Below are 27,486 nucleotides of genomic sequence, written 5' to 3'. Positions count from 1 at the left end.
GGGCTCTCGCCACTAACGCGAGGGATGCCTAATTCAACACGTTACAGTGGCGTGGAAGCCTGCGAGACGTCACAGCGCGCTTGCCCCTTATGTATACCAATGCAAGGTCAATGGCTCACCGTTTCCCCATTCACCCATGGGCCGAAATGACAGTTACCTTACACCTTCCGTATCAGCCCTAGGGAGATCCACATTGCCTGTGCCTGTTGGTGTGAGTCACGGCCCGGCCAGCATTCGACATAGAGTCGTTGCTAATTCGATCACCTCCACTTATCAGATCATCTGATAATCTGTCTTGGCAACCACATTTTGTTGATCTGATAATTCGGCTTGGCAACAAGCTCCGAACCGAAGACCGAGCCTATTCCCAACAATTGCATCCCTAGATCGCTACATAAATGCGCTGCTTCGCCTTCAGTTTGAAGTATTGCAAGACTTACATGCTTGATTTCCTTCCAATTTGGTCCAAGAATGAAGTCCGACAACGCTAACACCATGGCACCAGAGCCAATTGCGCCTGCAAGTGGTGCCGATCTGGAGATGGCTGTTGTTGTCTCATCGGCACCTAATAATACCGACCCTAACGGTGTCTCGACCAATAAGGACGTCACCGACCCTTTCCTCGTCGCCTTCGCTGGCCCGTCGGATCCGGAAGACCCCAAGAACTGGACCAAAACCAAGAAATGGGCCGTGACCGATGTCCTGTCCGCCACCGGCTTCAACCGCATCATGGTCTCCACCATCATGGCCCCGGCCCTAGGCACCATCGCCACCGAGCTGCACATGAACAGCGCCGAGTCCGTCATGGCCATGTCCATCTACTTGTTGGCCACGGCCTTTGGCCCTTTAATACTCGGCCCCCTGTCCGAGATCTACGGCCGCAAGCCCGTGCTGCATGCTTCCAACGTGTGGTTCCTGGTGTGGAACATTGCTTGCGGCTTCGCCCCAAACAAGGAGCTGCTAATCGCCGCGCGTTTCTTGGCCGGCTTCGGTGCTTCTTCCATCTATGCGCTGGCCGGAGGTGTACTCGGTGACATCTGGCGTCCCGAGGAGCGTGGCAACTCCCTCGCCATGTACCTGCTCATCCCTCTTCTTGGGTCTGCCGTTGGCCCCATCGTCGGCGGCTTCATGGCAGGCCGCACTAGTTGGTAAGTGGCTTTCGAATGCAATTCCATCTTGCTAGAAGGTGTAATTAGTACCAACATCGATTACCCCATAGGCGCTGGATGTTCTGGTCCACCTCCGTATTCCAGGCCGTCATGATTGTCGTGTCCTTCCTCTCTTTCTGGGAGACCTACGGCCCGGTCATCATCGAACGCCGCGCCGCGCGACTCCGGCGAGAGACGGGTGACGACCGCTACTACACCACCATCGGCCGCCGCGACGCCAAGAAGAACGTGGGCCGCGTAATCAGCCGCGCCGTCTCGCGGCCCCTGCGGCTGCTTCTGTTCCACCCCATTATCCAGCTGCTGGGTGTCATCTCGGCCTTCCACTACGGCCTTCTGTACATCGTGCTCTCCACCTTCTCGGACCTGTGGATGAAGCAGTACGGCCAGTCGGTCGAGCTCAGCGGGCTGCACTACCTGGCCTGCGCGCTGGGCGAGATCGCGGCCGCCCTCGTCGGGGGCCGTCTGATGGACTACATGTACCACTACATGCAACGCCGCCTGGGCCGCGCCGAGCACAGTCCGGAGCTGCGCGTGCCCTTGAGCTACCCGGGCACGCTGCTCGGGCCGCTCGCGCTGTTCCTGTACGGCTGGGCCGCGCAGTACCACCTGCACTGGGCCGTCGTGGACGCCGGCGTGTTCCTAGCGCTCTTCGGCAGCCAGATCCGCGGCATGCCCGACCAGGCTTACCTCATGGACGCGTACCCGGAGCACACGACCAGCGCGCTGGCGGCCACGCAGTTCCTCAAGAGCTTGACGGCGTTCCTGTTCCCGCTCTTCGCGCCCGCCATGTACGACGCCCTCGGTTACGGATGGGGGAATAGTCTGCTGGCTTTCGTGGCACTGGGGTTCGGCATCCCGGCTCCGCTTATCTTGTGGCACTATGGCAAGAGGCTTCGAGAGAAGGCTTCTTCTAGTTACTAGAAACGATCGTGCTTTGCTGAAGGCAAAGTACTTGGCGTCTTCATCTACCGCCGTACTTGAAACAAATGAATAATCAACAACTGACAGACGACAAAGGCGCAACGGCCGATCAACTATTACGTTCTTAACGATACTTCGCCGTTTTGCAGCTACTAGCTATTATCCTACTCTAATTGCTATCCCATTTTAGCTATTCTACTTACGAGTAATCAGAGGGTGTGTAACGGGAATGTTTTTTATGCAACTTCTTTATTATTACTATAGATGTAGCATAAAGCTGTGCCCAAGTCAAGATTGCCTAGGTAACCCAAATCATGACAGTCAAAGCTCATATTCAAATGTTATTCCTGACCTCCCCTCTTGCGTAACCCTTCATGCGCCTCTTCAGGTTGAGAGTTTATTTGAGGCGAGCTGATGCTGCTACTGCTTGCCGCTGAACTCGCCCCCTTCTGACTGAGATTCCAATGTACGCCTCTCTTAAACTTGGCCACCAGTCCGTGACCGTCCAGTACATGTGTACTCTTCGAGGAAGACGAAGAAGACGAGGAAGACAATTGATCACCCGCAGGCTCCAGATTCTCTGGGCCGCTTGTTACTATCGCCGTTGGTCCGTCATTTTCATTGCTGATCCAATCCGATCCTGCTGTCCAACCGGCAACATCGTTACCGTCAGCAGTGACGCCTGAGAAATCCTGTCTATCGTTGTCTGAAAATAGGCCCACTGGTATGCTTGTAGTGGCGTCAGCTGCCTCCTCAATCACTTCCAAGTCATCTCCGTGATCCGGGTGCTCGACGCAAGTCGGATTTGGGCTGTGGATCGATTGGACTGGAGATATGGGGAAATAAGGAGGCGGCAGATAAATCGCGTCCCCCGGCACTTCGAAACGGTTGTTAGATTCATGTTCGTTGTAACTAGGCGCCGGGTCGATAGATGGGTGGCCGTCCGTGGTTCCGTATCCGTTCACTTGTCCGCTGTTGGTGAACAGCGTGGTGCTGCTCCCTCCGTAGGTGGAGTCATCCGAATCATGAGGGTCAACCTCGCCATGATCAACGAGGGGAGTGCGTTCTAGGCGCCGGCCTCGCCGCTCCCGGGCGGCACGGGTCCTTGACAAAGACCCAGGCTGGGTGGCTGTGTCTTCCCAGTTTTGGAGTAGCTCTTGCTGGCGGCGATGAAAGCTGCGCTGCTCCGTGTACAGAATCACCGCGAAGACAATGTAGGCGAATAAGACCGCGGTCGCGAGCAAGCTCCACACGAAGACGATGAGCCGGCCCGGTTGATGCTGGCGGTGGCGATATTCGTCATAGTAGACGGTAGACGTTGCAATGGGGCCCATGGTAAGATGTAGATGATGATGATGCGTTGTATGCTTAGGTCTATTACTTAAGGAGATTTCGTGCAGAGAAATAGAAGTCTTAGTGTTTGTTAAATCTTTAGGTGTGAACTATTCATATCAGGCTTGGGTTTGGGAAGAATTACATATTGTAGCCAACTTTACCAAGCTTTGGAGACTGTCATGTAATTAAATACGTGGATCTTCGATATACTTCTGCTCAAAATGGGTCATCTAAAAGCAGTATGAGTAAATAAGTCAATCCTTCTGTAATAACGTTTGTGACGTTGCTCCTCTTCCCCTGAATTTGCAAGATATAATTACTACGGGGCAAGCAATGCTTCGATTCCAAGGAGGTCGCAGAAGAGAGCCAGATTTCTAAGAACAAAGTTGGGCTCACGACCCCTTTGGTAGTTTGTTCATCTTGTAGTTATATAAGCAAAATTTTTAATTTAAATATTTATTTTTCTCGTTAGGTAAAAAACATGTTTTGACCCAATCAAACAGCATCAGGTCACTCCTAATCAAACAGTGATGCTATCAGGCTAGAAGCGCGATCCAGTGCCTCGCACACCGCGTCCGCGTACTCTGGGCGTGCCGAGACCGCGAATGTAATTCCGTGGCTGCGAATACCACAGTGTATGTATACACCGCGCTCCCCATCAGTGAGGAATCCGCCCTCGTCCCAGGCACCAGGATAGTCGTCCGAGCCCTCCTCCACATCCGGCATGAACCCGATCTTGAGTCCCTGATCTAGTCCACCGCGGCGGGTGGCGTTCCACGCGTGGTTGCGGAAAAGAGCTGGTACGTCTTCGGACCTATTGTCATCCCGGGCTGACGCTGGCTGATATTTTGTTGTGAAGGCGCTGAGGAGGGCATACATGTGGCTCACGTACCCATGGCCTCGTCCAGCAGCCACCATGGTCTGGGAATATCCCCTCGCGGCAGTGTCAAAATGATGACGGAGAGTTTGTTGTGGGGTGTCGCCGTTGATGACCCCATCCGCCCCTAGCAATATTGATGCTGCCTTCTCTAGGAAGATCCGAACTGTGGGAGAGACGGTTTGCACCCAATCGATGCGCCCGCCGGCCCAGGTGCCGAGAGAAACAATCTCCCAAGCCGGACGGCATTCCTTGTCCACAAGGTACACGGCCAGGAGGGCTGCGAGGTGGGCTGTGGCGTGCGGCGATGCACGACTTTCACGAAGTCGGTCGGGTGCGAGCTCCTTTGCTGTGAAGTAACGATGATCAATGTAGCCATAGGATCGAAGACACTGCGCCTGTACATCCTCCGCTCTCGAGAGGATAGTGGGCGTCAGGCACCAATAATGGTGACGAACGGGGTAATAGGGCGTTTCAGCAGGCATCGCCGTAGCAGTGCCGGGATATGCGCCATTGGCTATAAGTACATTTTGACCATTGGGGAGGCGGCGACAGTGGTGGTCAGCGAATAGCGCACGGATGATGTGCCGGTGCAGCGTGCGAACGTCGAGGCCGTCAATCTTGGCGTGCTCAAAGATGCCCGCCGACAGGCCATTGGATGTCACCGCGAATTGAACAGGTTTATCCAGCCATCGGTTCGTGAACGGGCGTGCCTGCCCACCCAGGAGAAACTGTGTGGCGCTCCCCGAGCTCGCGGGAGACTCGTCGTCCAGGCAGACGACGAACATGGCCGAGTCGATGGTGTGCAGGATCTGGGCGTTTGAGGGGTTGGTCTCGAGCTCGTTGCGGGCCTGTAGAGTGGAAGATGATGAGTATGGTTAGTATGTGTACGATAGAAAGGGGGCGGGGCATAGAACATAGTCGATGAAGTACGGGTGGTGTAAGGGGTGTGGGACTTACAAGAAACCAAGACTTGCGATCACTGGCAGTCAGAGAGCAAATAGAAGAAACTGGCTCTTCGGACAAGCTCAAAATCTTGTCAAACGCCGCCTGAACCCCGGAGATTTGCAAAGAACCATCTTGCTCTGACCCAATATCTAGCTCAAAAACATGTCCACGTCGCAAGACGACCACGCTGTCGTGGGAAGAGGGCAGTCCATGTCTCTCCATACGGTCAACCTCGTCTCCTGGCCGACGGGTAGCCCAGAACAGCCAGTCGCGCGCCTCCCCGGTCATGGGCGTCCCATGCAGGGTGTCGGTGGGCACCTTCCCCGCCGCCAGCCGACGAGCAAACTCGGCCGCAGCTACAGTCACAATGGCGGCCCGCGTGGCCTGCGAGTGCGCGAGTGCGGCTAGGGGGTGGCCGACGGTGAATTCGCTGTAGTCCTGAAGCGGCTCGCGGCGCTCAAGATAGATCTGGCGTTCATAGCCGTCCGCGATGATGGAAGGGCCGACAGAGTCAGCGGTGTCGGTGGTACTCTTCCTTTCGTCCTCTACTATCTGCTGGAGGGAGGGGCCGATGCCGGCTGCGAATGACTGAACATGCATGGCCGTAACGGCTTGTTCCTCGGCGGGGTCAATGGCCTGACGAGATTCTTCGAACATGCGGAGGGCATCGCGCAAGCTGGGTACTGGCAATGGCGGCAGTCGCGGGTTTCGATCGGATGCCGCGGCGATGATATCTGCTGTCTTCGAATCCCCCTCGCTTGCATGCGAAGTTGTGCCATTTAGTTCCATATCTGTATTTGATTCTCGTTCGTCATGACCGTTGATGCCGTTGATGCCGTTGGTGGGTGGTAGCGGTGGCGTCTCACAGAGTCGCGACCGCGAGACGACCTTCGCCCCCAATGCGCGAATCGTCTGGTCATCCATGATCTCGGAGGACTGCAAGGGCGCGTCAAAAGTGCGCATGAGCCAGTTCCGCAGCTCGATGGCCACAAGCGAATCCAGGCCGAGCTCCAGCATGGACGATTGGCCGGCATCAACCCGCGAGGCGTCGACCGAGATGAGCTTCGCCAGCTGCCCGCAGATCGCCGCGCTGACGAAGTCAAGCAGGGCGTCGTCGTCGTCGGACGCCAGGACGCGCTTGAAGGACGCGGCGGTCGGGAGACTCTGGCTCTCCGGCGCGATACCTTCGGCCGCCGTCGTCAACATGCTAGAGCGACGGACGTGGCTGAACATCGGGGAAAAGATGTTGCTGCTAGAAGAAGTGGCGTTGCACAGAGAGGCTGAGTCGAATCCGATGACGGCTTGCGATAGTCGCGATCGACCAGGTGATATCACTATGGCGGCGCCCAGCACATGGTCAAAGAACCGCGACAACTCGTCTGACCGGATGGCCCGGAGGCCGGCGCGACCAAGACCACTGTTTCTCGCGTCATTGTCGGCTGTGTGCAATGCATCTTCAATCCACCCGATGTTTAGCGAGATATAGCGGCAGTGGTTGCGGACCTCTCCCAGCTCCTCCTCTTCACGACGGCGAAGCTGAGCTAACCCATCTTGAACCGCGTTTCCAGCATTGTAGTTCGCCTGGCCGCTGGCCCCAACGATATTCACCGCCGAAGACAGCATGAGGAAGAAGTCGAGCGATGGCGAACCGAACGCGCGCTCAAGAAGAAGCGTCCCCTCGACCTTGACCTGGCTCGCTACCCGGAACTCTTCGTGGGTCATGATGGTCAGGGGACGGTCGTGTAAGATAGCGGCCGAGTGTATCACTCCCCTCACCGGGGAAAGGCCGTTTCGGTGCATAGTTGCGGCGGCTTGTTGCACGCTTGCCTCAGAAGTCAAGTCGCAGGAAATGCAATGCAGACGACAGCCGGGCTGAGTAGCAACCAACTGCGCCTCAAAAGCCACTTTATCCTTGTCGCTAGGGAGAGACCGAGATAGCGTTACCAAGTGCTTCGCCCCCCTTCGTGCCATGAGGAGCATCAGGCGCTTACCTAGATCTCCAAAGCCACCTGCGATAACATAGGAGACATCATCTTTTTTCCATCCACCACCGCCTGTGTTAGAGCCGTGGTCGTGTTTGGGAATGACAAGCGTGTTGACCATCGAGTCCTTTTGGACGGTAATCACCACACGGGACTGCGCTCCGCTCTCGACCATGCGCACCGCCTCGGCGATCTTGTCCACGTTCCGACTACATAAGTCCAATCCGTCCATATTGAGATAAGGCAGTGCTGCGGCGGCCTGTCTTACCAGAGTGGCGGTATTCTCGGGTCGACAGCGGAGAAGCTCAGCTATGTCGCAATTGTAAACGGTTGTGTTAGATGGTAGCTTAGAATGCTGAGCAGCGTCGAGTCGGCTGGAAGGATTCATGGTAATCACGCAGCCGAATGGCTTAAGTTGAGACAGCGCTTCTTGCGGGACATTTGGTTCTCCTCCGGCGAGGAAGATGGCGTCCAACCCGTCAGGGCAAACACCGGCCAATGGTTGCCGATAGAGTGAAGGTCGGCTCAACAGAACATCGTCCTCTGGGATGTTCAAGCCCTCAGCTATTTTGACTGCCTCAGAACGATCAGTAGCTGTGAAAATTGCACGAACGCCCATATATCGCGCAACAGCTACAGCAGCCCGCCCTTGTGGGCTCAAAGCGTCGTGCAACAAAACGACTGATGCTGCCGTGAGGTCCGCAAGCTTATGGAGAGCGTGAGAAGCTGCCATCAGATTGAGTAGCATGCTAATGCACGTCACTGGAACGTCAGGTGGGATACAGCTAGCGGCAGGCTGTGAGATGCGGAGGCGGCTTGCTGCCGTGCTGCTGCTTACGGTCAACACACGGTCGCCAGGAGCAAGGTCTCGTACACCCGCACCGATTTGAGAGATGACTCCGACATATTCGGACAAGCCCCCAGTGAAAGTCTCTCTGGTCAGCGAAAATGCCTCCGTTTGAATATCAATTTCATCCATAGCCAATGGCCCACCCAGGCTGTGATCTCGGACAAATCGACCGGCCGTCTTACTGGCGCCTTCTGTAGACATCACCACGGGGCAGTCGGGGTCAGTGAAAGCTCGCTGCTCAACCGTGTTCGAAGATGTATCGTGGACACCACCGGTGGTGTCTTGGATGACAAGATTCAAGTCATCGCTCCGGCGTAATCGCGGAATCAAGACCGTGCCGTCCCCGCGCAACCAGTATTCACGCTCGCGACCAGACTCGCTGTCGTCGTCCGTGGCCTTTATGACGCCTCGCATGCACTCAGCCACCAAGTTATGAAGCTGTTCACTACCAAGCTGCTCTGGGGCCGCATGTATCGTGGTCAAGCGAAGCTTGTAGTTCTCGGCGTGCGCAGTCCGCGCGACACCGGTGATCTGGTGCATCGACATCGGGCTGTCTGGACTGACCCAGACGATTCGGGCGGGCTGGTTCAAAAGTGCCGCCACGGCGTCAAAGCAGGCGGGGTCGGATAAGATGGGTTGAGCTTGATCGTCGACGACGAGGATGCAGGCGTCGTCGCAGTCGGCAGTGGTGGCAGCGCCTGTGTCGAAGCTGTCTGTTATAAGCCCGGGGCACGTCTTCTGTAGGCTTAGGCCTAGGGCTCGAGCCCAATCAGCGGTATCTGATCGCTCTTTCGAATGGGTAATTATGCGGCAATTGGTGGTTATTATGTTGCGTATATCACTGCCTCGGCGAGCCAGCAAGACGGCCGATCTATGGTCCTTCTCGCGGCAAATCATTTGGACCTCGATGGGCACTGGTACTGCCTGGGCGGCTGCAATCCAAGCATTATTTCTCATATCCAACTCGGCCTCTGAATGCGCCAGTAGTGTGCCACCAGACTCAATCAAAGTGGAAGCGCGAGCCAGCATGCTGGGATCTGATACCAGAATGACATCGTAGGAACTCGGCTTGGGCATAGGTTCATTGTCTACCTCTTCCAATATCAAGATGCTGCATGGAACCCTATGGGCCTCAAGCTTGCCCTGTACCTTGGCAGTATGTTGAGAACTGGTGCCAACCAGGTTATACGATGCCATTCTGTGGCCCCGATTGATAAAGACGTCGATGAATGCCAATGATAGCTCTTCATTGCCCATGCCGAGTTCAAGTATTGAAATTTCCCCATGCTTGAAATGGATGAGGCTTACCATGTTCTCGAACGACAGGTGTTTTGTTTGGGAGTCCGCAGTGCTGATGTAGTGAGAATCAGGTTTCCAGTCGAGCTCATAGCATATACCCTCCGCGACTGCCGAGCCGCCTGGATGGTCCTGCGCAGCGCCCAGGCTTCGCATCTCTATGCCTGACGCCGCCAGTACCGGGATGCCACCCGACGTGACCGCAAGATCGGCATGGGAAGTGCGAAGGCCATTGCTGGACTTCAACGTCGTCAAAGCCTCCAGGATAGACCCGGGTCTATGAGGCAGCGTGTCGGTCGCCGAAAGCACCAGCTCGTCGATATGGGTGGGCATGACGGAGCCTGGGCCCAGTCGTCTCCCGACGAGCGGCAGGGCGGTATGGAGCAAGATGTCTAGCGTCGCGGGGTGAATCAGATGAGGCGCTTGGTGCGCTGCCGGCATTAGATCAGCTACATTGGGGACCTCCACGGTGGACTTGGCTTGTGCTGCATCTGATGTCATCGCCAGGGACTTGATGCCCGTGAAGGTGGGACCATACGTGTTTCCCACGCCGGCGAGCTCCGAGTACAGCTCTTGCGGGTCGAGATTGATAGTACCGTCGAAACTTGTTTCCAGGGACCTCTTCGTGGAGGGTTCTGCGCAGTCAGCCACAATCGCTTCCACAAGTCCAGAACAGTGCTCATGCCAGTGACCGTCGGTAAATGCAGTAATGCGGAAAGCGAGTTCGAGAGACTTGGCTGGTTGCGGATCAAAGCTCAGGTGCATCTCGACGCGACGAGGGGGTTGGGTACGACGAGGGCGCGGTGAAAAGCCACGTCGCGAAAGATGATGGTCTCGAGCTGCTGCTCTTGCCGCGGTGCTGCCGATGGTGATGAATGGCGCTCACTAAACACCTGCCTCATGGCTTCCGTGGCCATACACAGATAGCCAGACCCGGGGAACACCACCAGTCCGTCGACGACGTGGTGCGCCAACCACGGCAGGGTACTGAGGCAGATCATGTGCCGCCAGCGCGGCTCGATCGAGGTGGAGTCTGCCACCCGCACGCCGAGCAGGTCATGGTACGGATCCGGGCGCATGAGGTACTGGCGGCTGACTCTCGACAAGTGCCAGTGCTTGTCCTCGTGATCCCAGGGGTAAGAAGGCAAGTCAACGCACACATTGGCGGTCTTGGAACCCTGGGTCAGGCGGGTGACGTGGTCCATCTCGGAGCGTACACCACGCTCGAATAGACTGCTCGCTAGCGACAAGATGCTGGACAGCGCGTCCACCTTGCGCTGTAGGGCGGAATAGTAGTCGAAGTCCACCCGAGGGCCGCCGGGTGCTGTGATTGTTTGGCGGACGGGGCCAGAAAGCGCATTGTGTGGACCGAGCTCAATGAAGAGGGCATCTCGGCCTGATCCTTCTGATATCCTGTGGCTGACGAGGGTCTGGATCGCGTCGCAGAACCGCACTTGGGACACAAGATTGGCTGTCCAGTATGCTGAGTCGAAGCCATTCGTTTTGGGCAGGCCGGAAACACTGGAGATGAACGCAATGTCGCCACCATCCCGTTTATCGGGAATCTCAATCTCATGGAGGTGATCGAGACGGCTGAGGTAGTCATCTGCAACGGCTTGCATGTGATGCGAGTGATACGCCGTGTCGACCACCAACCTCCGATGGAAAATCCCACTCTTATCCGCCGCCAATCGCTCCCCGATCTCGTCCACCGCATCGCTATCTCCCGAGATGGTGACGTTACTCGGACTATTGACGCATGCCACCCCAGCCCTGCCCCGTTCGAGATTCTCCAGAAAAGGGGCAACCCCGCGCTCGCCCAGCCCCACCGCCATCATGGCTCCGCCAGGCAGCCCCTTTCGCATCTTGCTGGGCAGAGTAGCCACGCAGCCGCGATGCAGCGCCACCCCCAACGCGGCGCGGTGGGATATGCGGCCCGCCGCATACGCCGCGGCAATCTCGCCGCTCGAGTGGCCCACGACGGCGCGCGGCCGGACCCCCTGGGCGCGCAACCGCTCGACCAGCGCCATCTGGATCGCCGTGGTCGCCGGCTGCGCCAGCGCCGCCGTGTTGAGCCGCGTCTCGGGCGCGTCGCGCAGGAGCTCGTCGCCGAGATCCCACTCGGCGCCCAGCGCCCGCAGCATCGCGCCGGACGCGCGGATGGATTTCTGGAACACCGGGCACGCGGTCGACCCGACGAACAGCTCGCGGCCCATGCCCGCCCACTGGGCGCCCTGGCCCGTGAAGACGAAGACGACGTAGGGGTCGGGCGTGCGCGGCCGGGAGGGGGCGGAGGAGATGCCGCCGTCGATGGCGCGCTGGAGCTTCGCGATGAGTGATGGCCGGTCTTCGGCGACGCAGCCGAACCGCCAGTTGAGCTGGGATCGGCGGTGGCAGAGGGTGTAAGATAGATTGGCGAGCGAGGGGCTTGGCTCTTTACTCAGCCAATCTATGTGGGCGCGAATCATCTTCTTCAAAGACGTTTCGCTGTGCGCGGAGAAGACGAAAAGTCGGGGAGACGGGGACCCTCCATCGCCTTGTAACGGAGGCGGCCGTGGGCCCCTTTGCAGAATGGCGTGTGAGTTCGTCCCTCCGAAGCCAAAGCTATTCAGAGATACCGTCGGAGTTATGCCCGCGGCCACCGGCAAGGGCGTCATCTGGGTCGGTATGCGCATCACGTCGAGGGGGAGGCCCGGCTTCGGCGTGGAAAAGCCCGCGACGGGCGGGATCTGCTGGTGCTCCAGGATCAAGGCGGCCTTGACGAGACTCGCCAAGCCGCTGGCGTTCTCGGTGTGTCCGATATTGCCCTTGATCGACCCCACGTAGAGCGGCAGGGAGCGAGCCGCGGCGGTGTCACTGGAGGCGAAGACGTCCGCCAGGGCATTAAGCTCTTCCGTGTCGCCCGCCACGGTCCCCGTCCCGTGCGCCTCGACGTAGCCGACGTCCCGCGGCCTCAGCCCGCCGCTGCGCGCGTACGCGGCACGAACGAGCGCCGCCTGCGCCGCGCCGTTGGGGTAGGTGATGCCCTGCGGCGTGTAGCCGTCCTGGTTGACGGCGGTGGCGCGGACGACGGCGCGCACGGGGTCGCGGTCGCGCAGGGCGTCGTCGAGGCGCTTGAGCGCCAGCACCACCAGGCCCTCGCCGCGGCCGTAGCCCGCGCCCCGCGCGTCGAAGGGGTAGCACCGGCCGCTGCCCCCGACCAGGTGCAGATTGCTCATGCCGACGTGGTGGTCGGGGCCCAGGGTCAGGTTCGCCGCGGAGACGAGGGCGGCGCTGGACTCGCCGTCGCGCAGGCTCTGGCAGGCTTGGTGGAGGGCGACCAGGCCACCTGAGCAGGCCGTGTCCAACGTCACTGAGGGGCCGTGCAGGTCGAAGTAGTGCGAGATGCGGTTGGATAGGATGGCCTTCTCGGTGCCGGTGATGTAGTACACGGGCAGGTCCAGGGGGTCTCGGTACAGGTTCCGCTCATAGTCGGCTGTGAACATGGCCGTATACACGGAGGTGTTGGAGCCGGCAACCCCTTCACGAGTCCACCCCGCGCTCTCGAGCGCTTCGTACGTCATCTCCAGCAGGAACCGTTGTTGGGGGTCCATGGCGGCCGCCTGCTGGGGCGACAGACGGAAAAAGGAACTGTCGAAGTCTCGGACATCTGCATCTATGAAGTGGCCACCCTGGTGGTGGGTGGTTCCGTTAGGGTCATCGGCGCTGGGATGATGGAACGCGGCCTCGTTGAATCGGTCGGGCGGCACGGGGGACCAGGCCTCGCCTCCTTGGCAAGGAACTGCCACAGCTCACTGGGGGTGTTGGCACCACCAGGTAGGCGACAAGAGATTCCCACCACGGCAATGGGCGCCATGGCGTCTTGGTTTCTCAGGCCCATGGTAGATGCTGTGACGTTGCTGGGTGTGGCTTGACTGGGGTGTTCACCTCCGATGGAGTGATCATTGGAATCCTTTTCCAACATACAGCAGTACCACACCTTTCCAGGTTGAAGAAGGAAATGCAGAGGAATGTCTCGGAGACCATTTTAGAACTAGGATTTGAATCCCGAGTGCCTGCGTCGGCAGTCTAGTTAAATACACAGCGGTTCTCTTCTGGAGAGTCCTTCCCAGATCCCCACCGATTGCCGGTCGTCGGCATACATACAATACGGCTATACGTCTTTCAGTATATCACCAAGCCGTATCCGTAAACCCAACAAGTAACATTGACATCAGCCAATGGCGACATGCCCAAACTGCAGGGAAGTTGATGAAAGCAGTTAGTCCAACCGTTATTTAACCGTTGCACTTAAAACCCTCAGAGACCATGTAAGTATCTATACAGAGGCGACCGGCCCCCAACATCCACTCCTTCGACTAATCATGCAGTGCCCACACCACCTACACGGCCTATCATGGCTGCGCCGCTGGTTCATCTCTGCCATGCGTCCCAATCTCACATAAGCTGCATCACCAGCTAACCGACTGATTTCGTTGCTCTTTTTGCCTCCTTTCTCAACGAACACGCTGGTCATAGGTTCAAATTTCTACTCTCCAGCTGGTGGTTGCCATTCTACTTGCCTCGTCTTTATGCATATTTCCCTCTGCCAACCAGCGGGAACCACTCTTGTCATCCGCGTAAGCATCTCTTGTCACAAAAAATGACGCCGCCGCACCCAAACTCGTCCGAGAACATAGGGTGGCGGCTTCTGGTTTTTGTAGGCGTCTTCACGCCTCTGCAAACCATTTTCGTCGCCCTGCGCTTCTACGCGCGTTCTCTGGTTAGAAGCCCCTGGGCCTGGGACGACGGGCTTATCGTAACCGCTCTGCTCGGACAGTTCGTCGCAGCCGGTATTGCCATTGGTGAGTAGTCTTTCTAGCAGAAGAAAAATACGCCGTAACGGAAACATCGCGCTGAATCTTGTTCCTTGGTACTATAGGCAGCGTAAAGCAGAGCGCGGTTGGGTATCATGTCTGGTACCTCGAGGAAACCAACCCGGAAGCCGTGACGATTTTCTTCAAGTACCTCGTGGCCATCTCGTCCTGGTACTATGCCACCATCTGGCTGTCCAAGATCGCCATCCTCCTCCTGTACCGCCGGCTCTTCCCACAGCAGAGCGTGCACATCATTATTTACGTGACGGCGGCGGTGCTCCTTGCCACCAGTATCGCCAGTCTCACCACGGATCTCGCTGCGTGCCGGCCCTTCTCGGCTCAGTGGGCGGCGCCGGCTGTGCAAAAGGTCCACTGTCTCGACAAGGAGGCCATCTTTATCTGGAGCACGTTGCCGAACATCGTGACGGATCTCGTCATGCTCATCTTGCCGCTCCCCATCGTCTGGAAGCTGCACACGTCCACGCATATGAAGGGCGCCTTGACCGTCACCTTTGTGATCGGCAGCTCGTAAGTCATGGGACAAACCCCCCCCGCGTAATCTTGTGGACTACTGTTGACTAACAACTCTGCTTGTACGCAAAAGGGGGCTCGTGGCCTCTATATTACGTTTCTGGGCTTTCTCGAACACCAACTCGTTCATTGATGCCACCTACAATGCCGTGGAACTCATCATCTGGACAGTGGTGGAGCCGGGTATCTATTTACTCTCGGCCTGCATGTTGATGTATCGCCCCTTGCTCGAGAAGGTCGGCGTCGGCCGCTTCCGGATCGGAAGCAAAGACAGGTCCAAGCCTTATGCGGGGGAATGGCCAGCGCCCCACGGGGAACAGCAGCCGTCAGCAGCCAGTCTCAGGAAGTCGGGAAGTGGACAACATCGCACTCAGGAGAAACAATCACAACGGGTTCGAGCAGCTGACGGACGACGAGGAAGGGATTCTTCGAGGGGAGTCACGGCCAAATACTGGAGCGTACCCGTCGGGCGATAGCCAGGAGCTGGAAAACATCCGGGTCACGACGAACATCAAGCAGTCTTGGAGTCAAGTTTGAGATGTGCACCGGTTTGAACGCCAGTGTGTGCGCAGACGAGAGCGGGTGCCTTATGCGTGGTGTGGAGTCAATCTAGCGTTTGAGGTCTATAATTAGTGGTGGAAAATCAAGATCAACATACGAACTGGCATTAGCTTTAGCAGCGTACATACTCCGGTCTCTACTCCCCTGTGCCTGCCCTGTTGTAAGGCGCTATGTACTAGTTCATCTTGTTAGTTCACCTTGTCTCGGTGGACACGCCACATCGCGGGACGGGGCGTGAAAACAAGACATTTCCGCACCCGCCAAGCAGCTAGTCTAAGAAGCTTGGTGAGCGGGCGCCTAGGGTTCTGGCCGGGGTAGTGGAGTGGCGTCGGGTACTGGTACCTCCTTGATGCGTCTGTTTGATTGCATCATGGACCGTCGTATCACAAATGAGACGATGCAGAAAGACCCCCCATGCAAGTCGATTCAGTCGGCGCAGAATGACCTCATTGAGAAATCTACCAGGGGCCGGACGGTCTAGATTCTGGCAGGGCTTAGCTCGGCTCCGTCCGATCTACTAATGCGCTGTCTCACAGACGTTGTGCTGCCCCAAAAGCGTTGTCTTTTGGTTGCCGTTTTGATTGACTCGGGCCCGAGTCCTGCTCTGCAACTCCGGTCTCGCAAAGTTTGCACAAATGGGACGGCTCATTGGTTCGGTAAGGCAGAGGGAACAGAGTAGTTCTGCCGTCGCCGAGGTTTATGGTCGGATGTTGCTGGTGTGCCGCATGCTGTGAGGGACCTTCCAGATTGGTTTAGTAACATGCAGGAAGACGCATTGGAATTATCACGTACCCATTAACCCTGGTCTATCTATCTGTGTTGAACTTTTGTAATGGAGCTTCGCAAGGGTAGCCGGCTAAAAGATGTACGACGTATCGCGATGCATTAGATACGCCGGATACCGGTCGCAAGGGAGAGTTCGACATAACGATCAATTACATGTAAGGGGTGTAAGCAAGAACCAACCGAGTGTAACCAACGACCCCGCCTCAAGTCTGACCTAAGCACGTCAAAGGGGACGTTCAGTACATCCCGTCGGTCGGTCGCCAGCTTCGCCAACCGTTCACAGCAAAACCAGCTACGAGAAAAACAAGAAGAACGCTACTTACGCTATGGTCGCGATGAGTACCTCCTTTGGCAAGTACGGCGACCATGTCGGCGATGGCCAGCAGCCGCCCCGCGCCCTCTTACCACACATGCTGGACCAGGCCGCCAGCACCGACCCGGACGCCGTCTACGGCATGTGGCCCGTGATCCCGGCCTCCTACGAGCAAGGCTTCCGCTCCGTGACCTTCGCCCAGTTCGCCAACGTGGTCAACGGCCTGGCCCAGTGGCTGGTGGAGAGCCTGGGCGGCGCGGGCTCCGGTCGAGGCCGCGAGGTCTTGGCCTATGTCGGGCCCAACGACGTGCGGACGCCGGCGTTGACCCTCGCCGCGGCCAAGACGGGATACGCTGTAAGGGGTGCATAAAACTCACTTTTTGGAAAGCCTTGGGCTAAATGCTGTTATGTATAGCTTTTTCTACATCGCCTCGGAATAGCGCCGATGCGCATCGGTCTCTGTTTGAAGCGCTGGCGTGTAAGACTCTCATAACGCCAGCGCCGACCCCACCACCTGCGCATCTCATATTGGAGGCCGTCGCACCCCCGTCACCTCACAGTCCCGAGTGTTGATGAGCTGCTGCAGAAGAAGTTTCCTCCATTCAAGTATGAGAAGACGTGGGAAGAAGGCCGCAATGAGCCCATATGGATCATGTAGGTGTTCTGTGACCCTCCGGTTATCAGCTCCAAGTACAAGTGAGCACTAATTCGTGGGGTTTTGAGACACACATCCGGTTCCACAGGCATACCAAAGCCATTGATCTGGTCGCTCGAGACGATAATGCGACACCAGAATTCGTCTAGTTGCGTGGCCCCGGACGGAGTCCCTTCCCTCGACAGTGCCTACCTTGGCAAACGTGTGTTGGTCACAGTACCGCCCTTTCACGTACGATATTGAGCCTCTATTCCCTAAAACACACACTGATTGGCTGACTCCTCGTGCTTTCTTCCAGGGCGCTGGTCTTGGCCAAACTCATTTATATGCCATCCCATTCGGCAACACCGTGATCGCCCCTGCGGCGACCGCCATCGTCACGGCCCAGGGCCTGGTGGACGCACTAGGACACACGCCGGCCGACGTCGCCCTGCTAGTGCCGTCAGTCGTGGCCGAGCTGGCCCAGAATCCCGACCTGTTGAGCGCAGTAGCACGGCACCTCGAGCTCATCGTCTACATCGGCGGCGATCTTCCACAGGCGGTGGGCGATATTGTAGCCGCCCAGGTGCCGCTGAGGTGCCAATGGGGCGCGTCCGAGGTAGGAATGCCGCAGCAGCTCATCCCGGCCGGGCTTGATCCGCGGCGAGACTGGAAATATCTCCGCTTCCACCCGTGCGCGGGCGCCGTGTTCGAAAGGGTCACCGACGATGACGGTGGCCTCTACGAGCTAGTCATACGAAAGCAGGAGGCCCTTTCAAGCACACAGCCCACCTTCACCATCCGCGGCAAGGAGCACCTGGCCGAGTACCGCACGCGCGACCTCTTCGCGCCGCACCCGAGTGTGCCCGACGCCTGGGCGTGGCGCGCCCGCGCCGACGACATCGTCGTCTTCCTCAACGGCGAGAAGACAAACCCCGTCACCATGGAGCACCACGTGGTCGCGCGCAACCCCGGCCTGCTCGCCGGCGCCCTCGTCGTCGGCACCCATCGCTTCCAGGCCGCGCTGCTCCTCGAGCCGGTCGCGCCGGTACAGTCCACCGCGGAGCAGGCCGACCTTATCGAGCGCGTCTGGCCGAGTATACAGGAGGCCAACCGCGCTGCGCCTGCGCATGCGCGGGTCGAGAAAGCGCTTGTCTTCGTCGCGGATCCGGATCGGCCGCTGGTGCGCGCGGGCAAGGGGACACTGCAGCGGGGAGCCAGCGCAACGCTATATCAAGCTGAGATCAATGCGCTGTATGATAACGCGGAGAAAGCAGACCATGATGACGAGGAGGAATCTACAATCGTCGACGAGGAAGCGCTTGGCGACATGGCCGTTGTGACTCGGCGTATCCGCGATGCTGTGCTCAAGGTGACGGACTGGACAGACCCCCTGGCCGAGTCGGACAGCCTCTTTGAGCGCGGGATGGATTCCCTACAGGCTCTCCGCTTGACCCGGGCATTACGGCGGGCCCTTCATCTACCCCAGCTTGGATTGTCGACCGTCTACCAGAATCCCACCATCTCGGAACTGGCAGCCGCCGTCACGACAACACAGGGTGACAGCGAACGTGACGATAGAGATATCATGGAGCCTTTGCTGACGACTTACCGCCAGCTCATCAAGGAGATCCCTGTGTCCGAGGCGGCGTCCTCTTCCCTTGGCAATAGAGAAACGCCACGCGATGTCCTCCTTACCGGCTCCACCGGAACCCTGGGAACCATGATCCTACGGGCTCTACTACTTAACCGTGAACAAGGAACCGGTCATGTCTATTGCCTGAACCGTGCCACAGATGGCGGGCAATCAGCACAAACCAAGAAATGGGCAGCCTTGAACGACGTCGACGCCAGCCTTCTTGAGGAGCACGTCACGTTCCTCCAGGCGAACCTGGCACATCCCCGCCTTGGCCTGGACCCAGAGATGTACGAGAAGCTGCGCAGTCAAGTCGGTCTCGTGATTCACAGCGCGTGGCCCGTCAACTTCAACCTCGCCCTTTCGTCCTTCCGACCGCAGCTGGCGGGCATGGTCAATCTCTTCTCGCTCGCCGCTTCGGCCGGGGTGACTCACCGTATGCGGGTGCTGTTCATCTCTTCGGTCGGGGCAGTGGCTGCCACTGCCGGCTCTAGGGCGCCGGCGCCGGAGTCCATCATCGACTCGCTCGACGCCGCGCACGGTAACGGCTACTCCCGCAGTAAGCTGATGTCGGAGCTTCTCTGCGACACGGCGAGCCAACATCTAGATATTTCCGTGAGCATTGCCCGCGTGGGCCAGGTTGCCGGGCCTGCCAACGACCACAGCAGGGGCGTGGTGTGGAATCGCTCCGAGTGGCTGCCCAGTCTCGTCATCAGCTCCTTCCACCTGGGGTGCCTGCCCGACAACCTCGGCCCGCGTTTCTCCCTGGTCGACTGGATGCCGTCCGACATGGTCGCCGAAGTGATTGTGGAACTTGCGGTCGCGACAACAGTGCCAGAGACTCATCAAGTAGAGACAAAAAACCGCAATGGAAGCGGGAGCAGAGGCCGCGCAGCACAGGTCTTCAATCTTCGGAACCCTCAAACAACAAGATGGGACGCGCTTCTACCTGCGCTACAAGACGCCGCTCGTCAACATCTGGGGAAGGAGCTGGAAGTCGTGCCGCCTTCCTCGTGGCTCCAGCGTCTAAAAGAAAGCAGCGAACAGGGAGACACGGACCATGCCACCGACTTTGTGGCGCGGAACCCAGCCATCAAGCTGCTCGCATTCTACCATGATGGCCTGTGGGCAGACGGACCTGACGCCGAGCCCATGTCGGTAGACAAGAGCAGTCAGGCCAGTGAGGTACTTCAGAATATGCCGGCCGTTAACGATGATTGGATGCGGAAGTGGGTTGAGGATTGGCTGGTCGCATCATGAGTACTAAAAGCAAGGGTGTAAGAAAGCACATGGCGGGGTTCAACAGAACCAATGCACATCAAGTTCAGGACATGACCCCGTATCAATCATGTAGTCATAATTTGAGCAATTATAGTTTAATAGCAGTCTAATCGTGCATTTGCTGTTCTTTTCTATTTGCTTACCAGCCATTCATCTGGTTTTTCTTCTTCTTTCAACAAACCAAGCAAACGCCAGCAAGACAGCCGACCCCAATTCCGTCGCGCCCGCAAAGCCGACACCGTGCCACCACTGATTGTCCTTTCCGATGATGACCTCGGCGATGGGCGTGCCCACCAGTGCGGCGAAACCCACCGGCAAACAGGCGATGCCGAGACGAGCGCCAGCGGACGTGACGTGGGGGTCCAGCGCGACCACGGTGGGGAAGTAGAGAGAAACGACTGATGCCACGAAATATCACATACATCAGCAAATAATCAATCAGTAGGCTGTGAAGGGCAAACATTGAACAGTTTGTTGGGGCAATAAACATACTGGAGCCCGCAAAGAATCCATACAAGAGGCTGAAGACGATGATGCTTCCGGGGCTGATACAGGCCCCAAGAGCGATAACAAGGCCGCCAGCAACGGCGGTACAAGGGATGTAGACCTACAGCAGAATGATGGCGTTAAGCATACTCTCTTTAAGCATTGAGGCATTCATCCAGCTTACCTCTAGAGTCCCATAACGGTCGGCCAGCCAGTTAGGGATCGTGCGACCGAGTACACCAGAGAGATTCATAATGGAGAGCAGCCAATCCGCGATATCAGGTGAGGTACCATGCTCAAGGGCGAAGGACTGAATGACAAACCTTGGGTGACAAAACAGATCAGCGACAGGCTCCCTGCCGGACAGCATCTTCTCAATGGAGGGGATCTTACATGGGAAAATAGAGCCCTAGCCCTGCGATGAAGCCGCTCGAGATGATGGCCAGGTAAGCTGGGTCCCGAAGAAGTTGTGGAATAGTGCGCGGTTTATCATCGGCGCCGCTAGCCTCCACGTCGGAGCCTGCGCTTTCCTGCGCTGCATCACCCACCCCTCCTTCGGGGCTGCTAAGGGGCACCTTAGTTTCCCGTATAGCCATATCAGCGGAAGAAGTATTGGCGGGAGCGACCAGCGTTTCTTTCTCCTTCACCCTGGGCTCCGACATGAGTAAATTGCCTAGAACGATGCATCCCAGAGCGATGAATGCGCATACGCGGACCGTCCAGGCGAATCCCAGGCGGGTGTTGAAGAGCTTGCTAGCCAAGACGGAGAAGGCAAAGCCCCCGAGCGACGTCCCCGTCGTGATGATGCCCATAGCCAGCGAGCGCCGGCGGGTGAAGTGCCTCGCAATGATACCATGGAGCGGCAGAAACGCAAACCCGAGCCCGACGCCCATCCCCACGCCCTGTGACAGGAAGACGGGGGCATACTGGCCCGGACGGCAGAGGCTGAGCATGAAGAAACTGAAGGCGAAGAGGAGGGAGCCCCCACCGACGGCGAGACGCCAGCGGCCGCCGTCGAGGAGAAGGCCGCCGACGACGCCCAAAAAGAACTCGAGGAACAGCTGCGTGCTGCCCACCCACGCGATGGCAGACTCCGAGTACGCAGGCAGCCAGTGCGCCTGGTAGAAGGTCTGGTAGCTCCCGAAGGCCGTCAGGGTGCCGATCATGGAGAACTGGAACAGCCACGAGCCGAGGACGGCACACCAGCCGCGGAGGCCCCCGTCGACGTCGCGGAAGAAGCCACTGGCATGGCTTTGGGAAGGCGATTGAACCACCATCTAAACATACGAATGTAGGTATATCAGCCGGTAATAAGTAACGATATGGTGTTACCTGTGGAGTGATGTTATAGGCAAGCAAAACTGCTCCTTTTGTTCAGCGACCAAGCAACAAACGCACTGTTTGCTAGGTGGGAAATAGACATTCAATGAGGGCGCGCCTATTGACCGGTCCCAGGGGAGAAGAAATTACACCACATAAGTCACGTACCATCCGTCAGCCTACATAAGCGAGGAGTGATGTTTATTACTGGAACACTGACTGCATAACCCCCTGTCTAATGTGCAATATGTTGATTGGCCAGCATTGAATTACAGGGCTGGCCGTTGGGATCGATGTATCGGTACGGGGGACGAGAAAAGGCAGAGAATTCATTCGTGCGACATGGCAAGTTGCCCTCTGCAGCCTGTATGTGCGAATGCAACGCTGAAGAGATCGACCAGCGGCTGGGAATGCGACCTCGGCCTCGAATAACTCTGTTTGAACACGTACAAGCCCCATGCATTGCCCTTTCGCACCCGAAAGATGCAGCCAACTTGCTTTTTTTAGACGATTGCCGTGGATCCCTTTGTTTGCCAGTATCCTTACCTCCTTCCTACCTCGGCATCCGGAGGGATAGTGGGAGTGGAACCCTGTTAAGCATTTCCAAGCCGGGTCGGACGATCTCCTTACTCGGACGAATGAGCGTCCAGCTGCTAATCTTGGAAGGGACAAAAGCACCGAAGTTGTCTCTGTGCTGCGGCACCCGGCAGCAACAGCTGTTGCTCATGTTGCTGTTCGGTATTATCCATCGACCACTGGGATACTCGGAATAACTCCGTCGCCGTGTCCGCGCCAGTTTCCACACCTCAAATATGCATGTCTGCGTCAGTAGCTAGTTAGTAATATCTTATATGGATTCGTCAACGGATTGCAACGCTTGTATATTCATCTACCCTCATGATGATAGTTATGAACTAACAACTCTAGTGGCGTGCTAATAGATATCGTAACCAGTATTGCCGTGCCATTATCATGGCCTTTTATTAGAGTTATGCCAGCATTCATTCTTTCTTCTTTGTTTCTCTTCGGTTCAATATAAAGGCGTCTACCCAATAGATTAAACCAGCATGAGAGTCCAATAGTGACATGTAGCTAGTTACATGATATCACGTTATGTATTCTCTATCATGGAATAAATACCTTTAATTACCTTTTCTTTCTCTTAACTATAACCCATGAGACAGTCTAAAGAGGAATAATGAACGGTCATCTGGCCAAGACCTGCTATCTAGCACACTGGAACTTGAACGAAGTCGTCTTCATCGAGTTCTATTCTATTAAGTGTGAAAATCTATTACTCATGAGCAGCACCGCTTATACTTCGCCCATCAACGCTTCTGCTGCGTGGGACATGCCAGTCAAAAGCAGGCGATACTTAGAGGTTCTTGTCCCGGGTCAAGTAGATCTTCTCGTTATATGAATCCTTTTTCAGCTTGTCCGGCTTGGTGGCGAGACCTGCAGCAAGAGCCCGGCTAGTATACTGGACATGAAACTATCCCTCGCAGCTGAAGCCTGGTATTTTGCCACAAATGAGCATGTTGTGATCTTGGGCTCGGTCGTCAATCAATGCTGAATCGGCGCCAATCATCAACCAATCAGCCACCGCCAGGTATTAGTAAATGCAACTGAAGTGTTAACAGCCTTGGCTCCTGCATGTGAAAGGGTCGTCATCGTGCATCAACCCCGCAAGAGATGATTGATCACATGACTTGAAGTCCGTAACGTTAGCATTGGTTTCTTCATGACATATCTCGTTCATTTCTGATAACCGCAACCACCTACCCAGCATTATTATTATTATCTTCGTTTAAGCTCTGTCTTGTGAACCTACTATTGAAGAGTATCAATCATATAGTCTCAGGTGCTTCCATGGATCATCCTTCACGAGACCATTATAATTTAAGGACTAGAACAGGAAAGAGATATGTTGGGTTCTCTAGCGACGAAGAACAGACAGAAAGGGGAAAATGGAGAAAGCAGTGGAACAAGCTTATGAAGAAAACACCAGAGCTTAGAGACGCTATGGACCTTAACCACTTTGTTTCGGTCTCTCTGGAAAGCATCAGTGGTCTTCTTGCTGAAAATCAGTCCCTTCCAGCAACTATCCCTAGCCTGGCTAGTCTGCAGTATCCCAGATACAACCAAAACGAGCTGATCAATCTCGAACGAGAGTGTGAAGAAATCGAGAGAAGACTGGCCGATATCGATACACAGAACACCTTCCTGTTGCTTCTTCTACGTCGAATAAGTTCAGCAATTCTGAAGCCGAACAACACGGAGCTGGGTTTCAAAATCAACCATGGCGATGATTTTGAAGTGCCATTCTATCGATATCACCGGAATTCATTCCACACTTCGCCGTCCCAAAGCATTCGGAAAAATAACCTTGGTGTTGTCTGTCCTGGGTGGAGGAAGCATGGTTCAGCGCATGCTGAAGACACGGAAAACCATATCAAACAACACCTCGGTAAACGGGACACATCATACCCTCCTTTATATCTGTCTCGGATGATCCCGCCCGGATTTACATATTCATGGAATCCGACACGGCACGCACGGAAAGCTCTTCCTCAATCCTCATCATTTCTCCGAGTAGATTGCGGAAAATGCGCATCAATCACCGAAAGTCAACCGAACTTGTTAATGAGTACCATTTGAAGGGTGTTCAATACGCCACCGATTCGCACTGGATGATCCGCCGATGGCTCCCCGAGGAGTGTATAATGGGTGAAATGAGCATCAGTCAGTTTGAAGCCTTCTGTACCACACGAGATATTTGGAAACAGAAATATGGTTCGTGTAAATCGCTGTTGCCTTGTGGTTCGAAACTGATTCATTGCCGACAGAAGATCGCCATTCCTGTATTCCCTACAGTACTAGACCGACACTAGGAGACGTCCTGGACTTCAGAAGAGACGACTGTCCCACAAGAACAAAAACCCATGTTGGTTTTGCGGATGAGGATCCTGAGGATCGAGTGATTGGCGAACTAGATGCCGTAGACAGTTTGGCGACAGGATTGACAACAGTCGCGCTTGGAGACAGTTAGCTGAAAAGTGCAACCGCATAAGTACAAGGCCATAATTTAGGAAAGCCTGATAATTATCCAATACTCCCATCTATTTATTCCCACAAGGCGTTTGCTCTGAGCTGAGTAAGGTCAAAGGGCGTTCAAGCCTAACCTACGCACCACAGCTCCTTGTCTCTAAGTCGGATGCTGTTATCTGGTATTCCTAGCGGAGGATTCCTGCCCAACCGAGAACGCTCCCGCTTCGAAGTTTTGCGATTACAAGATTCGTGCAGGACTCTTTCTTAACCGTAACGAAAACTCGGGTTGATCCCCGTACTGATTTGATACTCAACACAAACTGGGAGACAGCACACAGATTTTGATGATCATCATGCCTAATAAAATATGAAATAACAAAATAAAAAGATCGTTCATCTCAGTCTTTTGTGTGTAGGGTCGCGAGAAGACTATCCAGCGCCTGCCTACAATACGAACATTGACTGCCCATGAAGGAAATGTCGTCAAACCCTCAGGTCCAAATTCATTCATGGCACAGGTGGTACACCTCCCTTCAAGAAAGCTCAGGCAGTAGAAATAACTGGGACAGCTAACACCTAAATTATACTCCGCTGTCACAATGGATGGCCTGATAGTGTGTACAATAGGACATTGCATGGACCTTTGCCAGTTGAAGCATTGTTATAGAGATTCTGGAGTAGCAACTTCTATGTTATCAGCAGTGTGGCATCCTAGTTAGTAGGATAACCCGACAGATGTAAAGTATTATTATGTTTGCCTGCTTTTGTTTTCCTCTTTGACTCCGATTTGATGTCCAGTTGCAATCTTCAGCATTCATTCCCCCTTAACTTTCAAGAGGCAGTGACCATGAATCTCTCCCCGTCACTGCCCGGTAGCTTTGCGAGGGCCATATGCCAACATCGCATTTGAATCCACAGCACTCTCGTCCCGAAGCTTGTTCGCGCTTTCCACGCCGGCAACAGGAAGTTGATACTCCATCTTCTCTTCAGAATGCGCAGAGTCTATGGGATAAGGGAAAGGCAAGTAGTCCGGCAGCAGGCCGAGCTGCCTCAACACCGTCGCCTGGTCCCAGCTGATGTGCTCGTGATACAACCTGTCGCCCCGGATGTTCACGACGCTGGTAAACGGAATCTGGATATACTTGCCTGTGGGCGGAACCCCTGGAACCCTGGTTGTTGCGATAGTTCATCGTCAGTGATCGTACCAGTAATGGGGGTGTTCGAATGAAGTTGAAGAAAAGGAGAATAGTGGAAAGACTCACATCCAGTCGATGACACGGTCATGAGTTAGCTTGAATACGAACTCGTCAATAACCCTATCAATGCCCACAGTTCGACTGACCAGCTCCAGCTCGGTGTCAGGCGGGTTCGCAAACACGAAATGGTTCGTGTAGAAGTCAGTCAACTTCTCCCTACCAATGCCGCCCGTCAAAGTCGGGACATGATTCACTTTACGATGGTTGCTCACGTCAGCGTACTTGTCCTAGTAGTTAGATAGATATCCGGGGAAGAAGCCATCCGCCAGCTCCTCTCGGGGCGCGAGCCAGACTCACCGTAGGGCTCCTCGACCATGGTGGCCATGGTCTGCTCGACGTCGCGGGCCTCGAACTCCCAGTACGTGTGCTCGTCCCAGATTTTCTCGAGGTCGAACCAGGGCCCGCCGACGAGCGGCTTGAGGAAGGCGAGGGTGCGCGTGTGCGCCACGGACGCGGAGCTCGCGTGGAAGTGCTCGTGGGCGGGGACGGCGAAGGCGGGCCCCTCGGCCGCGCGCCCGTAGTAGTGCTGCTTCACGTGGGCCGGAGGCAGCGCCGCCGCCGCCGCCGTCGAAGCGCTGCCGTCACTCGGTTTTGATATCGACGCGCCGGGCAGGTGAGCCAGCACGGGAAGTCGGCTGCCGTCGGTGTGGGAGGTGGATGAGGGTGCGGGCTCCGCTCCATAGTAGACTACGGCCGCGGCCTCCTTGCATGCGGCTTGGATGGTCGCCGTGGTGATGGGACAGGGTGCCGTTGCCGAGTAGACTGAAGCACCCAAACTAGTTTAGAGACCGCGACTCCAACTGTCTGCATAAACGTGGCCTGGGAGAGAGGCGCCACCCCTATCTGTTACATACCGATGAACCCGAGCTTCTCCGTGGGGTCGCACGAAGGCAGCTCGGCCAGTTCCTGAAGGGCGCGGTGGATCGCCTCCTCGATGCCCGCCGCATCTGCCACTGCCTCATTCGTTACCAGTTTCAGCTGCGCGACGGCATAGCCCTCCTCCGCCCACTTCTGCAGCGGCGGAGGGTCCAGGGTCTTGTCGTGGCGGTTGGACAAATCAAGGACGGGGTCGACCAGGAGCACGAGTCCCGGGCCGTGGCCGCGCCGCGACAGTGGAGGCTGCAGCGTTATGGTGGGAGAGACAGCGATGGAGGGGGCGTTGGGCCGTGGGACCGGCGTCTTCTCGGGATTCGACGACGACATGGCTCAGTTCCTTGGTTGCTCACCGTTCCGTGTACTCCTCGTGAACTCTCGTCAATTGGGAGGTGTCTGTACTCAGGCAGACAAGCACGGCAGAAAGATATCACCAGTTCATACTACTAAGTTGCCTCGGTTGGGCCACGATGTCGACAGCGGGGATCTTAACACCTCCGGTTTATAGCGGGGTCATTGGCACGGAG

General features: G+C 56.3%; 7 protein-coding genes across 7 annotated transcripts; 3 read left to right on the top strand and 4 right to left on the bottom strand.

Annotated features, from left to right (window-relative positions):
- Positions 1-471: 471 nt before the first annotated feature.
- PG998_011544 (uncharacterized protein) lies at positions 472-2,090 on the top strand (the record flags this gene model as incomplete). Its single annotated transcript, XM_066878360.1, has 2 exons — positions 472-1,148; positions 1,220-2,090. 2 exons carry the CDS (start codon positions 472-474, stop codon positions 2,088-2,090), a joined length of 1,548 nt encoding a protein of 515 aa, XP_066727414.1.
- A 341-nt stretch (positions 2,091-2,431) lies between these two features.
- On the bottom strand, positions 2,432-3,424 carry PG998_011543 (uncharacterized protein; the record flags this gene model as incomplete). The annotated part of the gene is made up of 1 exon (XM_066878359.1): positions 2,432-3,424. One exon carries the CDS (start codon positions 3,422-3,424, stop codon positions 2,432-2,434), a length of 993 nt encoding a protein of 330 aa, XP_066727413.1.
- Positions 3,425-3,941: 517 nt separating this feature from the next.
- On the bottom strand, positions 3,942-13,258 carry PG998_011542 (uncharacterized protein; the record flags this gene model as incomplete). Its single annotated transcript, XM_066878358.1, is given in 4 exon segments — positions 3,942-5,153; positions 5,263-10,143; positions 10,170-13,159; positions 13,174-13,258. The coding sequence occupies 4 exon segments, from the start codon at positions 13,256-13,258 to the stop codon at positions 3,942-3,944; spliced, it is 9,168 nt and encodes a 3,055-aa protein (XP_066727412.1).
- A 762-nt stretch (positions 13,259-14,020) lies between these two features.
- Positions 14,021-15,241, top strand: PG998_011541 (uncharacterized protein; the record flags this gene model as incomplete). Its single annotated transcript, XM_066878357.1, has 3 exons — positions 14,021-14,222; positions 14,300-14,762; positions 14,839-15,241. The coding sequence occupies 3 exons, from the start codon at positions 14,021-14,023 to the stop codon at positions 15,239-15,241; spliced, it is 1,068 nt and encodes a 355-aa protein (XP_066727411.1).
- Positions 15,242-16,447: 1,206 nt separating this feature from the next.
- PG998_011540 (NRPS-like enzyme) lies at positions 16,448-19,955 on the top strand (the record flags this gene model as incomplete). Its single annotated transcript, XM_066878356.1, has 2 exons — positions 16,448-16,780; positions 17,379-19,955. 2 exons carry the CDS (start codon positions 16,448-16,450, stop codon positions 19,953-19,955), a joined length of 2,910 nt encoding a protein of 969 aa, XP_066727410.1.
- A 171-nt stretch (positions 19,956-20,126) lies between these two features.
- Positions 20,127-21,739, bottom strand: PG998_011539 (uncharacterized protein; the record flags this gene model as incomplete). Its single annotated transcript, XM_066878355.1, has 4 exons — positions 20,127-20,374; positions 20,469-20,583; positions 20,647-20,785; positions 20,856-21,739. The coding sequence occupies 4 exons, from the start codon at positions 21,737-21,739 to the stop codon at positions 20,127-20,129; spliced, it is 1,386 nt and encodes a 461-aa protein (XP_066727409.1).
- Positions 21,740-25,692: 3,953 nt separating this feature from the next.
- Positions 25,693-27,289, bottom strand: PG998_011538 (uncharacterized protein; the record flags this gene model as incomplete). The annotated part of the gene is made up of 4 exons (XM_066878354.1): positions 25,693-25,999; positions 26,093-26,279; positions 26,384-26,848; positions 26,941-27,289. The coding sequence occupies 4 exons, from the start codon at positions 27,287-27,289 to the stop codon at positions 25,693-25,695; spliced, it is 1,308 nt and encodes a 435-aa protein (XP_066727408.1).
- Between the last annotated feature and the right edge of the window lie 197 nt (positions 27,290-27,486).

Source organism: Apiospora kogelbergensis (assembly GCF_038363985.1).
Source record: "Apiospora kogelbergensis strain CBS 113332 chromosome Unknown utg000007l_segment0_segment0, whole genome shotgun sequence".
Classification (NCBI taxonomy): domain Eukaryota; kingdom Fungi; phylum Ascomycota; class Sordariomycetes; order Amphisphaeriales; family Apiosporaceae; genus Apiospora; species Apiospora kogelbergensis.
The sequence above is the reverse complement of the archived record's forward strand: the minus strand, read 5'-3'. Positions and strand labels throughout refer to the sequence as shown.